Source organism: Poecilia latipinna, unplaced genomic scaffold (genome assembly GCF_001443285.1).
Source record: "Poecilia latipinna isolate Pla-1442-1.1 unplaced genomic scaffold, P_latipinna-1.0 Scaffold1011, whole genome shotgun sequence".
In the NCBI taxonomy this organism is placed as follows: Eukaryota; Metazoa; Chordata; class Actinopteri; order Cyprinodontiformes; family Poeciliidae; genus Poecilia; species Poecilia latipinna.
The window spans coordinates 196,045-211,088 of NW_015113627.1; the positions used below are offsets into that span (position 1 = coordinate 196,045).

The 15,044-nt window shown below is 40.4% G+C and overlaps 1 protein-coding gene across 7 annotated transcripts in view; it reads right to left on the bottom strand.

Annotated features, from left to right (window-relative positions):
* Window positions 1-15,044, bottom strand: part of LOC106958747 (muscleblind-like protein 1) — a 91,457-nt gene that overhangs the window by 68,602 nt on the left and 7,811 nt on the right. For all 7 annotated transcript variants that reach the window (XM_015050811.1, XM_015050814.1, XM_015050815.1 and 4 more), the window contains exon 2: window positions 1,621-2,624. In XM_015050811.1, coding sequence (XP_014906297.1) covers window positions 1,621-1,794 — 174 coding nt within the window. In that variant the 5' untranslated portion in view covers window positions 1,795-2,624. The remainder of the gene's footprint in view (window positions 1-1,620; window positions 2,625-15,044) is intronic.

A 15,044-nucleotide genomic window follows, 5' to 3' on the forward strand; every position in this document is an offset into this window, starting at 1 on the left:
CCCCCCCCCCACTTCTCTCCATCTTTAATGCTGCTTGATTTTTTTCTTCTTTTCTTTTTCCTCTCTCCTTTCTTCCCTCGTCTGTGAGAGGAGCTACACGGTGGGAGTGTGTTGTCTGAGTTCCAGGGCAAAAAATAGACGGCAAATTACAGAGCCTTCTGAGAACACCCCACCATGCAGCATGACCTCAAAATAACACAGCCAGACATATAGTCCCATAGAAACGCCAAGTACACATTACGCCGTCCTACTTCTGGTTCTGCTCGCTTGACGTGACAGTCGCACAGAACCCTTTGCCAACCAGCAGTCCGACGCAGTGTTTGAATTTATGTGCCTCCGGAGGAAAGTCTGAGTCTCATTCACAGATGTTAGTGTGATTACAGCCTCGTCTTGGCGCACTGTTTCAGAAAAGCACACACCTAAAAGTAGTTACTGCTACGTATCGGTTCCTTTGCCAAGGTCAGACTTCGTCACTGCTATTTCCTTCAGAGCAACGACTGTTTTCCATCAGGAAAAAGATTTAAAGATGCGCTCCTCACTGTAAATTGTCACATGCGCTGCAATACCTCTTCAGTGTCCCCAAGTTTTGTCACATTCCAACCGCAAATCGCAATTGGGGCTTTTTGCAGTAAACCAACAGAAAGTGACATAACTGTGAAGTAGAACGATGACGCTGTACGTTTTTCAAAACTTTTCAGCGACTGAAGATGTAAAAAGCGTCTTGTGCATTTGTGTTCAGCCCCCTTTTACTCAGATAAACCATATAAAACCTAGCGTAACAAACTGGCTTCAAGATAATTCATTCCTAGTGTGTCCACCAGTGTACGACTGATTCCATTCAACAAGCCTTTATTTTTGTTTTGAAGGTTTGTTGAGGAATATCAGTGAACTAACACCATCATTATGACCAAGAGACAAGGCTGACAGAGTGCCAGTGCAATTTCGGAGAAATCTAATTCAGGGCTAGGTGATAAAACAATATCCAGAGATTTGGACGTCTGACAGAGCACTATTTGAAAATGGAAAGCGTCAATCATAACATAACAGTAAAACCTACCAAGGCATTGCTGTTCATCTTAACTGAGAAAGGCCGGGAGGGAGAACATGAATCAGAGGAGCTGTCAAGAAACGAGCCACGGAGATCAGCAGAAGAAGGTGCTCCGGTCAGATTAAACCCGAATCAGACTTTGTGGAAGCGTTATGTTGTGGGAACTTGTTTCTTTGGAAATTGACAGCAAAGCTTATCAGAGTTCAAGGGAAACTATGCGGATCTGAATTCAGAGGAGTCTTCACTTTCTAGGAGGGAACCAACTCTAAACGTAAACCATATCTACAATTATTCATGTGTTAGAACATTCTTGAGCTAAATACAAAAGACAAAAAAAGAAAAAAAAAGAAACATTTACTTACTACTGCTTTCTATTTGCTCACAGTTAACATGATTTGGGTTGATCTACTGTATAAAAATCATTGCTGGTGATTGTAATGAGACTAAATTAATACCTTTTCCAAGACGCTGTATTTAAACCTCCGACAACGCTGATTTACAATGCAAGCGGTCAAAAAACCAGGAACCCAACAGGAGTGATGAATGAGCATCACAGGTTTTGTCACACTCACCTTGAGTGAGTCAAAACAGGCAATGACTCTGCCGTTTTCCACCTGACAGCTCTTGGCAGGGTGGGCGAACTTGCACTCATTGTCCGGCCGCGAACACGTTCCTCTCTGAAATTCCCGACACACCTCCAGCGTCAGCCACTTTGTGTCCCGGATCGGTGTCACATTCACCGCCATTTCAAACTGAAACAGGAAGGGGTCGATTGGGGGGAGCTAGCTGTCCAGCAAGCTTGCTGTTCTCTGGTAAAACCGGGGCAAACGGTGAGAAGGGATAGGTTGAGAACATGAGAAAACAAAAAACCCAAAACAAAAAACAAAAACACAAAAAACACAGAGGTTGTGCTCCAAGGTTGTGATCTGAAAGAAGCCTGTTGGGGGGGCTCTCCTAACACCTGGGGTCCATCCCAGGAGTCTGTTTGTGGCTTAAACTGGAGTCCTTCAGAGCCTATCAACCGAGGCTTGTGTCGCCGATGACCATACAGCGTTGTCTTGTAACCTCTCTCTTAATGCACACGTGTGCACGCACAACCCCGGTTCTCTCAATTTGCTCAGTTGTCAGCCAAACCGTCAGACGAGATGAACGGCACAACGCGGTATCGATCAGGCCTGGCCCATGATGACAGAACGCAGGGGCCGGCAGGGGGGAAAGCAGCTGGAGGAGAGGAGAGCCGGCGGAGACAACAGCAGTGAAACAATTTTCTTCAGCTAGCAGGAGCCGATAAAAGCTGTTTGCCTTCAATATTTGTCTGCTGAGAAGGTGCGGGGGGAGAGGGAGCTGGGCCTTCACAGAGGAGGCTTGAGTGGCATGGATGGTGGAGAGAGCAGGATACGGGGGCGGAGGAGGAGGTGTCGTTTGCACAGAGACGGCCTTAGCGGATGGAGTTGGCAGTCATGGCAGCCCTGGTGCTTTTGGTGTGGCTCCAGCGGCTCCGGCGGACTTGGGCAGGCACGGGCGGCCTCAGAGAAGCCAGACGGCTAGGGGGGTCAGCACATGAAGGCACTTCTCTCTGCAGGAAAGCACAGGTCAGAGGTTAACACATACAGGACAGAGTCACGTATAAAGCTTCAGTCAGTGCATCCTCCTATACATTTTCCTCCGGTAATCAACCTTGTCCGCCGGCTCTTGGAAAAATCTAATCGGAAATTGTGAAGAGAGAGAATTTTAAGCATTTAAACTGAAGAAGAAAAACAAAAGAGAGATATGAGAAAATGAGCGAAGCGGGCAACCATATTTAGAACTCTGACTCAGAATCGAAGTTCATTACAAAACAGCTTTAATTTATGCGTAATGCACTTGAAACATTTATGCAATCGAGAGGAATCCTCAATTTCACTTATTAGCATTAATTACAATCCTAAAAACGACCCCGCTGTAATATTGTAATAGTTAATAATGTAATCATAGATGATAGTAATACCACACGGAGCGCAATTGAGCATGAAATGTAAAGATTAGTAAGTTGTAAGTAAGCCTGTCCCTGGTGAGACTGCAAATGGCCAGTCAGCTAGCCTGACGACTCCAGCAATGCTGCTGGCTGCAGGCCAAAAGAGAGACAGTGATTTGGACGGGATGAGGTCACCATGAAAGACAGAAGAAGAGACAGAGACGGACTACCTTCAATGTACACATATTCTCCCTGTTCACTATAAATGCCTTGCTAAAACTTTGAGTCTGTACGTAGCTGATTACATTAGTTTATTTATTGGGTGAGGAGAAATCTTGCTCCTTTACCAAACATATGCACATACTACATTCAAATATATGCACAACCTGCTGAGGTTGAGATTAAAAGACGACCACCTTAGCTGTTTTATTTGTTTGCATAGCTAATAGCCATGTAGCTACAAAGCAGTCATTAAGCTGGGTTTTTATTTCTTTAACCCAAATGCTGGATTTATGCTGTAAGGGCACATGTTGGTTAGTTCCAAATGAACATTGAGTCAAAGATTTTGACCCAATGTTGGGTAGGAGGCCAAAACGAGCCTCGTTGTCCTTCACAGACCCACAGTTGGAAATACACACAAGCCCGATCAGACTTCACTGAAACCTGATTTTTTTTTTCCTCTTTGTGTAAAATACTTCTGATGAGATGACATAAGTGTAGCAAACCCTGCAAGTAATCAACCTTGTAGCATAAGCAACATATTAATGTATTTGTGCTCTGTGTTTGACAGCTTGACAAAGCCAATGTTTAGTTTTTACGAGTTCTGGTGTTGGTGGAAAGCACAAACATTCAACAGCTGCAAAACACCAGATGAATAGTGATGAGCCGGACGGATGAACGCGTTTCATGGAACAAAATGCCGTGTTTTGTAAGTGATGTAAAACTGAGTGGAATGGGGGAAAAAAAAAAACTTTTTCAATGTTCCAACTCTACGTGAAGTTTAAAAAGAATAAATCTTGGCACTTTCACTAATTTTGTTAAGCAAAAGCAGTGTTATATTCCTCCATGTCCCACAGTAGACAAGAGCATAAAAACAACTGAAAGTTACATTAAATGTCTATTAAGTGTCACTTTTGCATTATTGGGTAAATATTTGCACTTTTAATGCAAAGTTCCATTAAAGCTTGCATTAAAAGTGTCAATTTTGCATTAAAAATGTCACTATTTACCGAACGGCACTTCATAACAGTCATAAACATTCATGAAGCCTACTTTATGCCAGTCTCATGCACATCCCTTCAAATAAAGTGTTACCAAGAAAAAACAGTTTCAACGGTGGAAAAATGTGCAAACATGATCATACACTTAGCTTTCAAAGTTTTCATTCTCACATTAATAGCTATAACTTGGGTATGCTTTTTTAAAATCTAGAATATAGCAGTGGATTCTGGAAAAACAAGCAACTTAAACCCAAAATAACTCAATTTGTAAGAACATCCAAATAAATGCAAGGGACTGGAAGCAGCAGCAGTGTTAAATGAATAGGTCATGACCTTTGACCAACAATAACTCCTACTTTCTCCAGTGGGTAATTTTACAAACAAGAACAGCTTAACCAGCCAAGATGTACACAGAGTCAAACTCTCCCTCTCTCTCTCTCTCTCAAAAAAAAATAAAAAATTTATATATATATATATATATATATATATATATATATAATGTTACCATGCAACACTATGGAATCCATTCATTTGTACATCATCAAAAATAATTCAAATGGGTGTACATGAATTGTTTACTTAAATGATGAATGCTTCCTCGCTTACTTAGTTTGCTCATATTTCCAAAGAAGATGAATTAAATTTAGAATTAAATTCAGCCCTTCTGTATGCCACCAGACAAAGTCAACTCGAAACTTAGCAGTAGAATAGAGAAGCAGAAAGAAATGGTGAACTAACAGTTAAAAAAAATGCACCCAAGGCTCCCACCACAGCCCTGCTCTTGCTTTTCCTGAGGTCATGCATTTAAGCAGAGAGGAAATGTGAGATCAGAGCAGAAGCCCACAGAATATCCAGTAGCAGTCTCATGCACTGAAGCAAAAGAGAAAATAGTCCGTTCAAAATAAGTGACGGGTTTAAACAGCTGGAAAATTTTCACAAATTTCATTAGACAAACTTATCCTTGTGTCTTAGGGGCGTTGGATGTTAGTTTTTTTGTTGTTTTTTTTTTCTCAAAGGAGTTCTGTTTTCTTTGGACGCTCAGAAGCTCTTGTGCAATGCGGTGCTGAAAACAGCTACATCAAACTGCAGCCAATTCAATAAACTGGGCTCCACCTCTGTGTGTTATTAGCGGTTGTTCAACATGGAGGACTGAATGAGGTTCACTCCAAAATAGAAAATGGGAACAAAGTCATATCAGATGTGAAAAATGACTTCAGCATCGAGGGAAATATATAAATAAAGGTTCCGTCAATAAGCATCTTAGCATCTGTGAATAATGCATGTGGTCATTTCCCATAGCCAGAGGCTAAATATATTAATACACCTGCAGATCCACTAGCCGAGGTAATAAGGTGGGGTTAACGCTGAGCTCAAGGGAGATGTAGATCATATGCAACAGTAATTGCCCCATTGCCCTTAAAGTGTGCACTTTAACATGTAGAAGAATTCAGTAAAACACTAGCAAAGTTTTTCTCTTTAACATTTTGTTTTTGATTTACTGAAATACAACCACAAAACTAAATTTAATTTACTGGAATTTGAAGTGACAGATCAACAATCGTACCACACTGAAGTGGAAAGAAACACGTGATGGCGGTTGAAGGTGAACGCACCTCCACCACCTCCAGCTGTTTTGGAGTTTATCTCACAAAAATCCAAATAGAATTGTGTAACGTGATAAAATGTGACAAAGCTTAAGGGGGGTGAATAAAAAAATATATATAAATAAATATATTTTTTTTTTTTTTTTTTTTTTGCAAGGCGCTAGGGTAACCTCATTATAAGAACAGAGTGTAACGCCAAGAGTGCCACAGAGGTTCAGGTAATCATCCCTCAGTTGAAGAAAGTTGTCTGATCTTCAGCTCATCTGTCAACGCTAGCCTCGAGTGACTGCAGCGAACCCAAACACACACACGCAGACCCACGTGTGTCAGAGATGGAGACTAATTTCTGAATTTAAAGCATTACTTTCCTAATTTTTCTCCAGTGTTTTCGCCTGCGGTAAACAAGCCGGGGAGAAATGTAAACACATTGATACAGATCCTGTCTCCGTGCTTCCTGTTGCTGACCGTGACCTTTGCGCAGGGATCAGTTTGCACACACTCACAGCAGATGACATGGCATAAATTACAGCAGAGGTTTATCAACCCCCGTCTAATAAACACTTTTCTGAGATGTAAACACTCTCGGGGCTAATCATCATTATCTCTTGTTCAAAATGTTAGAAATGCGTACAATGTGAAAGCAAATATTGTACGGCAAATTTTGCTGAACCATACACAGTTCAGTCTGAAGTTTATAGTGGATACAACAAACATGTTAGTGAAGGTGAATTGGTCAAATGAGACGTCACTTTATTAACTACAAACAAAAATCATATGAGTGGAGGAACGTTAACATTGCAAATAACCTTTAACTTATCAGGGAAATGGTGGTGGCAGCATCATGAGAAGATGTGCAGAGTTGTTGAGAAGATAGATTGAGCTGAACACTCTTGGAGGAAAACCAAAGGTTGCTATGAATTAAAATACATATATGTGTTTAGAAAGGCCTAGTCAAAGTCCACACCTAAATCCAATTGAGATTCTGTGCCAAGAATCGAAAATCGAGTTGGCACCTCAAAAGATTTACAGCTAAAATTGCGGTGTCAGATTGTTTCATTAAGTATTAAATACACTACTTTTCCAATTTTTGTTCGTCAAAATTTGAAAAACCGTGAGAATTTTCCCACCGCTAACAATTATGCAGTTCTGTGTTGGTGGGTTGCGTGAAATTCAGATAAAAAAACAGTAAAGTTTGAAGTTATAGCATGAAAAGGTTTAAGAGAGACGGATAAGAAATTCCACATACATATTTTGTCGCTTCACTTTAAGAAAGTTTAAGACCCTTGAAATCGAGATGGAATATTATGAATTCTGCATCTCTATTTTTATCTTTTCACTGCAGGACTGCAGCATCCTGACCCCACACATTGGCATCGTTTCTGCTCTATTTTTAAATTAATTCACATTGTCTGGCCAAGAAAACAGCATTGTAATTGAATGAATGTCAAGCACAAGTATGGAATAAATGTTTGGATTTGTTCAAACAAATCCAAACAAATTTTGCGAGCAAAAATACAAAGCCAAAAAAAAAAAAAAAGACTAGAGGCCATTTAATTGACCGGTGATACTGGATGTCCTGGAATCCAGTGACAATTTGACATGAAAGGAACATAAATGATTAAAAACAACAAAAAAAAAACACAGTTCTATGAAAATTAAGTTTAAAGAAGTGATTTCAAATAATTGAATGAACAAAAAATAAAAACAAAGTTACAATAAACAGGACTTAAGCTTTTGCATTAAAGCCATGCTTTCTGTGGTTTTTGCTTGAGGTAGCTGCAAATCCTGAAATTAATGTGCACAGTTTGGCACCAATCATGTGGAATTCCACAGTTAACTGAAGCCACATTTGGCTCTTCGTGCACGAGAGCAATGTGCAAAGGAAGAATGAGAGGAAAACGTAGCAAACAGAAGCCAGAGATCTGAAGAGCCTATTCACCTTGAATAACTCCCTTTGGAAAGAAAAAACAAAACAAAACAAAAAGCCCTAACAGGAAAACAAGAAAGGTTTCGGGAAGAGGTTAAGAAAGTTTGATGATCTTTGACACAGAGAGCGAAACAGAGGCGTGACGGCGAATGAGAAGATGAATTTGATTTAAAACAAAAGATTCCCAAGAGTCACTGCGTCAACTATCGTCTGTTTGAATGTCCTGGGAATTGGTGTGCGGCAATCAAAAGGGTTGGAAATATGATATTCCAGACATTTCCTGTCACGTTTTTTTTCTTTTTTCTTATTTTGCCACATGTTGGTACATCTAAAAAAGAAATAAAAAAAAAGCAACACACACACACATCAACACAAGAAAGAATATTGAACCACAAGAGAAAAACTGAATTTTCGTCAGTGACGACAGAGCATCTACAGAACGTAGATGTCAGGTCACTGACACTCAGCTTGCATTGCTTTGTGACACACATATATGTGTATTGCATCTCTATGTTGTTTTGCTCGTGCTTCAAAAGTTGCATGTGATTTCATGCGCTCATATGTGCATGCATTTTATAGGACGTTGTAAATTATTGTTTGTCAGACGTCTTTTTTGGGGGGGCTGATTGCACAGCTTGATTCTGATTGGCTTACATGCCCTTTAACCTCTATGGAGACACTGTGTTAAAGATATCTGCAACAAAATGATGGCAGCATGTAGCTGAATTATTGCCTGCTTTAAAACAGACTCATACAAATGTTATCTAGGGTTGAGTTCAGATATTCATGACCTCACAGTGTCAGAGTTTAGGAGGTGGACTTTTTGAAAAAAGGAGGAGAAAACCAAAACACGAAAAAGAGAAAGTAGAGATGGAACAAGGGCAGAATATTCAGCAAAATGAGAGGCTAAAGGACGCTGACTGCAGCAGCTGGACGCTTCGTATTACATTGCATCGCCAGCTGACAAGGATATCGTCTGTAAACGACCTGCGCTGACCTTTGGATGGGGAGAAGCATTGAGGAAAACTTAGATAGGGGAGTGGAGCCTAAGAGAGAGGTAGAACTACCAGACTGACAGTGATGGGACACAAACAAGAGGAGTTAGTGGTGAGAGACAGGGGCTGGTCTCAGGTTGAGAGGCGTAGGTAGAAAAACCGTTTTTATCATCCACGGATGATAAACACACACACATATATCGCTACATGTTCCACGTCTTTTTCTCTGCATCCCTTATAGTTCTAGTTCCGCCCTTGGGCACAAACCAGTAGAAATAAGAGTGGAAAGCAGTAAGGAGAAGAGTCGATTCCTTATTTCAGTGGACTGCTGCTGCTTCTGTTCTACCATCTTGATACGTTTTATCACAGTTTATCTCTTTTGATTTCCCCGCTTTCCGTTTTTTTTTTTTTTAGTTTTTTTTTTTCTCTATTCAGCTATTTCTTCCCATCAAAAATTGTTACAACATCTCCCCGGTCGCACCAGTCGTATGGTGTGACATAAACAAGTCGGTGAACGTGAGCCCTCTTTTTAAAAGTACTCGTCCTCGCTTTATTTACCTACATCGCCTCGCCCTTCCCTCTACCTCTCCTTCACGCTGTCTCTAGACCGTTTCTTGTTCACACAGCACCTTATGCTGCAGTATCACCGTAAAGTGCTGCAAGGTCATCATCGCTACAGCAACTGAGTCAACCGCGCTCAAAGCAAGGACGAAGCGGTTAATGGTGTCAGGTCCAGCCTCGTGTCATGGCCATATGGTCAGAACGGCAGAAAGACGTTGTCTTTAAACGACGTTGCGCCATCAATGCAGCCTCTGCTGAGTCTGTAGCAACAAGCTTAGATGTCGCAGCAGCAATGGGTTGAGGTTAAGGTGCAATGTTGAAATGTGTTATTTTAAAATTTAGTAGAAAAGATCACAAAATGACCTCAGATTCTATAAACTATGCAAATAAATAAGTAGTTGGTTACAGACATCCACCAAAGTTAGTATGGTAATCATGTTCCACTATTAAAAGGTGCAAAACTAATAAATATGTCAATTAGTTAAAGACTTGCTTAAATTCCTTCAGATATTCTGTTCCATCATCCTCGACCAAAACAGCTATTTAAAACATTTGTCTTAAACTACTTTTTATTTGGCATGAAAGGGATGATTTGGACTCCTTAAAGTTAGATTTTGGGAATTTATTGGTAATTGTTTTCCTACATATCAACATGAGCTTGATGATTATTAAGCTCATGGGTAAAAAGCTGGTCAGATGAGCATTGTTTGTTTTCACGGACTTTAGCCATTTGTAACAACTCCAACAAAAGATGGCAATATCAATGGATTATAATGCGACATGATTAAATTTGTCTAATGCATGCCATATAGTTTCCAGTTTAAATACATAAAATCCATTTTGATCTCAGGCATAGACAAAGTCAAATGTAGTTGAAAATCCAAATTGTTGAAAAGTTATTTGTGCGAGAAAGCCCGGCTGATTACACTAACTTGAATTTGCAGCAATCCCTCCTTTTGAACAAGCACATATATATTTTATTTTGAATAATTCAGGTTGGTCGCTCTTTATTCTTATTTGCTCAAGTGTGTTCAGTTAATGAAAGAAAAATGTTAAAAGCAAAAGCCTGCTCGGCTGGCCCTTTTGAAATGAGGTAAGTTAATCACAAACAATAGACATCTTTATTCCTCCTTTCACTTTCTGAACACATTTTCTCCTTGCTTAGACAGAGGACAAAATCATCTCCTCTATATATTTCCAATTAAAATTTGGCAAAGGGCCATGATTCCAAAAAATACCTTAGACTTTAGAAGGATTTATGAGCAACACCGCAGAGAATGGATTCATTACTTTTCTTCTACCAATCAATCGCCACACAAGCAAGTAAGAATGCAGAACATACAGTATCTGCCCAACCTCTTTAAAACGTGGTACTGACATTTTACAAAATATTCTTGAAGCTCTTTTATTTACTTCATCTTACTCACTAAAGTATGCCACAAAGACATATTGACTGAACGAAGTGACGGATCTGCATCAATTTCAGAAGAAATGCACCAAAAGCATGCATGAAAGAAACCAGGGTGTTGCTGTTCAAGACCTAACCATGTGCACAAGTGCCCCGCCATTTCTCGCGTGCTCTCTCGACGCATAGCTTTCCCTCGCTCTCACACAAACGCACACATAAACAAACTCAATCTATGCCTCGCTCCTTCAGCGATAAGACAAACAGAGGGGAGGACAGACGACAAGTGCAGCCAAGTGGCACGTGCGCAATCTGTTGTCTGCACCGTGATATCAACGCAACTGCTTAAAGAGCCCTGTGTGCAAACATAAAAGAAGGAGCGTTTACGTGTGAGTTAGACAAGAGACGCACGAATGCGCGGTCTTGGTGTGTGCTGCGCAGAAAAGGCAATGAAATGATTTGCGTGCGATGCATATACGGATATTGTTGTGCAGGGGCCATATTCTGCAGTATGGCTTGTGATGCCACCGAGGTGTAATGCAGCGCCAGCGGAGGGTGTCACTGAGTTCATGGACATAAACCAAGCCACCGCCAGACTAGTCTGCTCCTCTCAGGAATAGCAATGGCCGAGTTGTGCGTGCGTGTGTGCCTGCATGTGTGTGAGTATTTGTGAGTGTTTTTTAAAAAAAGAGTGTGGGTGGGAAGATTGAAAAAGATTGGAAAACAGCTAAAAGAAGAGGAGGATTCACAGGGGCTGGAAGACAGATCGATGGACAGACAGGCAGTCTCTCGAGAAAAGACAGTGAGTGATAGATGTCCAGGGGATATAGAAACATCTCAGGCAACAGGGAGAGAAAAAAAAACACCCACTTTAGAAAAAAAAAGAAAAAATCCTTCTAGTTTGATTTCACCACATCGGCATGTGGCATTTCAAGCACATAGGCCGTTATTACTCATGAAAAATTGCAAACAGCAACTCGCACACACACATACGCGCACACACACACGCATTCTCTTCTGCACAGAGGCATGCAGAAAGCCCTTTTAAGGTTAGTTCTGTCACTCCTACTCTGACACTAAAGCACATGTCAACCTGGATAGACGTGCAGCCATGAATAAGGGAGACGTGTAAACAACGAGAAGGCAGACAGTGACAGGCAGATGGACGGACAGGTAGACTGGTGCGAAGGCACAAGTGGCATGGCCTGAAAAAAAAAAAAAAAAAAAAAAAAAACTGAGCGTAGATATTCGTTGAATAATGAGATAGGAGCCCAAACAGACAAGAGGGAAACGGAGAGGTTTCAGAGAGAGAGGGAACATAAATCGAGACAGAAATATTTCATAAGCGATCGGGGAGATGAACATCTCTGGCAGGGTATGGATCACTAAAAGCGAGACGATTGCTGAAAGATGCTAAACGGCTGAAATACTTTTAGCCATTAAGATCAATAAATAGAATATATTTTAGAAGATCTTCTTTTTTTTTTTTTAAATGGTGGGAATTTTTCACATTCTGAAGTCTGGAATTTTAGATCTAATCAGGAAATACCAAAGAAGTGGATGTTCCCTGAAAGAAAACATCTCCAGCTTTCCAAAATCCCTCTTTCTCTCTCTCTCACTCACTCACTCACTCACTCACTCACTCACTCACACACACACACACACACACACACACACACACACACACACACACACACACACACACAAACGGAGCGGCACAAAATCTCTTTTCTCATCATCAGAAAAGGCATCGGGCACAACGGGGGGATAATCTGTACTCTTCAGTCGTCTATGACCAGTGATTCAGTTTGACACCTTAATCTGTGGAAATCACAGAGGACTCCTCCATGGAGCCAACTGTATTTACTACAGATTACATCTTCCACTGGTGTGCATTAGTCCAGTGACAGCTTTGCAGACTGCAGGGAAAACGGCAATCATATGCCACTGACAAACTCCTCGTGATTTTTGCCACTCAGTGAATGGCCTTGCGGGACTCCCCCCAGAGCCCATCAGCGGTGCGACTGGCTGTCAATCCGCTGCTTTAAAGCGCCATGTGGAACTCCCGCTTTCAGAGACATTCTCCTAATGTGACCTTTGTCAGTGAATCCTCCCTGTTTTCTTTACCCTTGATAACAGAAGAACTTAAATCAGGCCAGAAAACGCGCTCATTTAATGGCACATGTGAACTAGTTTCCGTCACTCAAGCAAACGCTAGAGACAGCAGGGAATTTGTGTTGCTTTTCTTCAATGGGACAGGTAAGATAATGATACTAGAAGGAAGAAGAAATGTGCCGTACCTAGCCGCTAACAGGTCTCTTTTTAGAATGGATGTTGTTGTTAAAAGTCGACAAAATGTTAGCTATTTACGGTATTAGTAAGGTCTTCTAAAATAAAGTCAGATGAAGCACAAATATGTGGGAAACTATCTGTGCCAAACTAACTACTATTCCAAGACATCAGTAGATAAAAGAACGGCTCAAGAGAGTGTCGCAAAGTTGTCTGCTCCGCGTCTTCTTCAGATGTTTTCATGTCCGTTTCCGTCAGCGGTTCTTGGTGCAGCACCACCGCAGGCGAAAGGCAAGAGCAACAAGTTTTTCAAAGGGTTTTGTTCATTTGACACAGTGCAGCGTGAAAGTGAACCGCGCTAGCTGAAAATGTAGCAAATCTTTCAATTTTGGTCCCCAGTTGAACCGAGTCTACCGCACCGTCAGGCGTGAAAACACGCTCGGTGTCTTTTTGCTCTTGCTACCATATAATCTAATGACCTTGTGGCTCTCTGTACCCTGATCTGCAGAGAAGAATTTTCTTTTTTTGGCCAGACAGAGAGAAAGAGACAGAGAGACGCTGAATGAACCATAATGAACCCCTAAGACAAAGAATCAGACAGAAAGCTGCAGAAAGAGAGAAAGAGAGAGCAACAAAGGCAAGGATTTGTGAGAATGCAAAACTGTGAAACAGAAAGAGAGGTGTTGAGATCAGAGGCTGAGAAGGATGTGTACACAATAACAACGGACATGGCACCGATGAAAAGCAGAGTGTAACGAATCGGTTCGAAAAGCACAACGTGGAGCCGCACAAATAAATGCTGCAAAAATTATTTGGACAGAAAGAAGACTTATTGCGCTTCCAGTGACGTGCATATTAGTGGGTGGACCACCCACATGTCTTCATGATTTCTTCTTTTACAAATGCAAGTTCAGTTTTCAGATTCGGTGTTGGATTTCTGTAACATCGGAGCTGCACACTTAGAAGTTCTTCCCTCACAACATAAGAATCTGTGGCTCTAAGCAATGAGGCTTTTACCTCGCCAGCCTGTTGATCCAGACCGTTCGAGTTTCAAAAGCAAGCTTAGCAACTGGCAAACAGCACTGGTATTGCATTTAGTAAATAAGATGAACCGGGCCTTTGTTTCAGTTCGCATGAAAGCAAAACACAAAACATCACAGGCAACAGGATCATAGGTGGCAAAAGTGAATGAAAATATCAGCGGATATTAAGAAATCTTAAAGATTAGATAAATAAACTGTTTATTTTTCCCCCAGAATAGAAACTGGAAATAAAATATATTCTTTATTTAGGTCTGCTCTCTCTTCTTCCTCATGAATGAGAAAGTTCACATCTTCTTACATTTCCAGTTCAATATAAATGGCAGAACAGCGCCCTCCATATATATATATATATATATATATATATATATATATATATATATATATATATATATATATATATATATATATATATATATATATATTCATTCATATAATAAAACTGTGTAAAATTTTACACAATTTCCAAATAAAGGTTTAGAGAAAAGATCAATCAATCAAGTTCATTTGTAATAGCACATTTCGGCAACAAGACAGTGCTTTTCATCATAAAAACATAAAATTAGAAATATCACATAGTCGACAATTGTGAAAATTAGCATCAGGTGTAGCATTTCGTCAAGTGCCATCATTAAAATCAACTTTTGATTTGAGTACATTCATTCAATAAGGGTAAAAAATGAATTAGTTCACAGCCAAAACCAAAAAAAAATTTTGGTTCGCTTTTTCAAACACAATTTGTCCAAACATATTTTTGTTTCCTACTGGAAGCAATCTTATTATTTTGGAGTGGTAAAGCCAAAGGTCTGACTTGAACCTGATGAAGAATTTTTGACAAAAACTAAAGGTTATTAATGTCAGTTCAAGTTACCAACATTAAAATAATCGGTCAGTAAATGAAAGAAGGGCTTGGTTGATGCACATTTTCAACAAGACGTCCCAAAAAGAAACGTGATTGCTTATCTTTTGAGAGAAACAAACTTATTGGTTGAATAAAGATA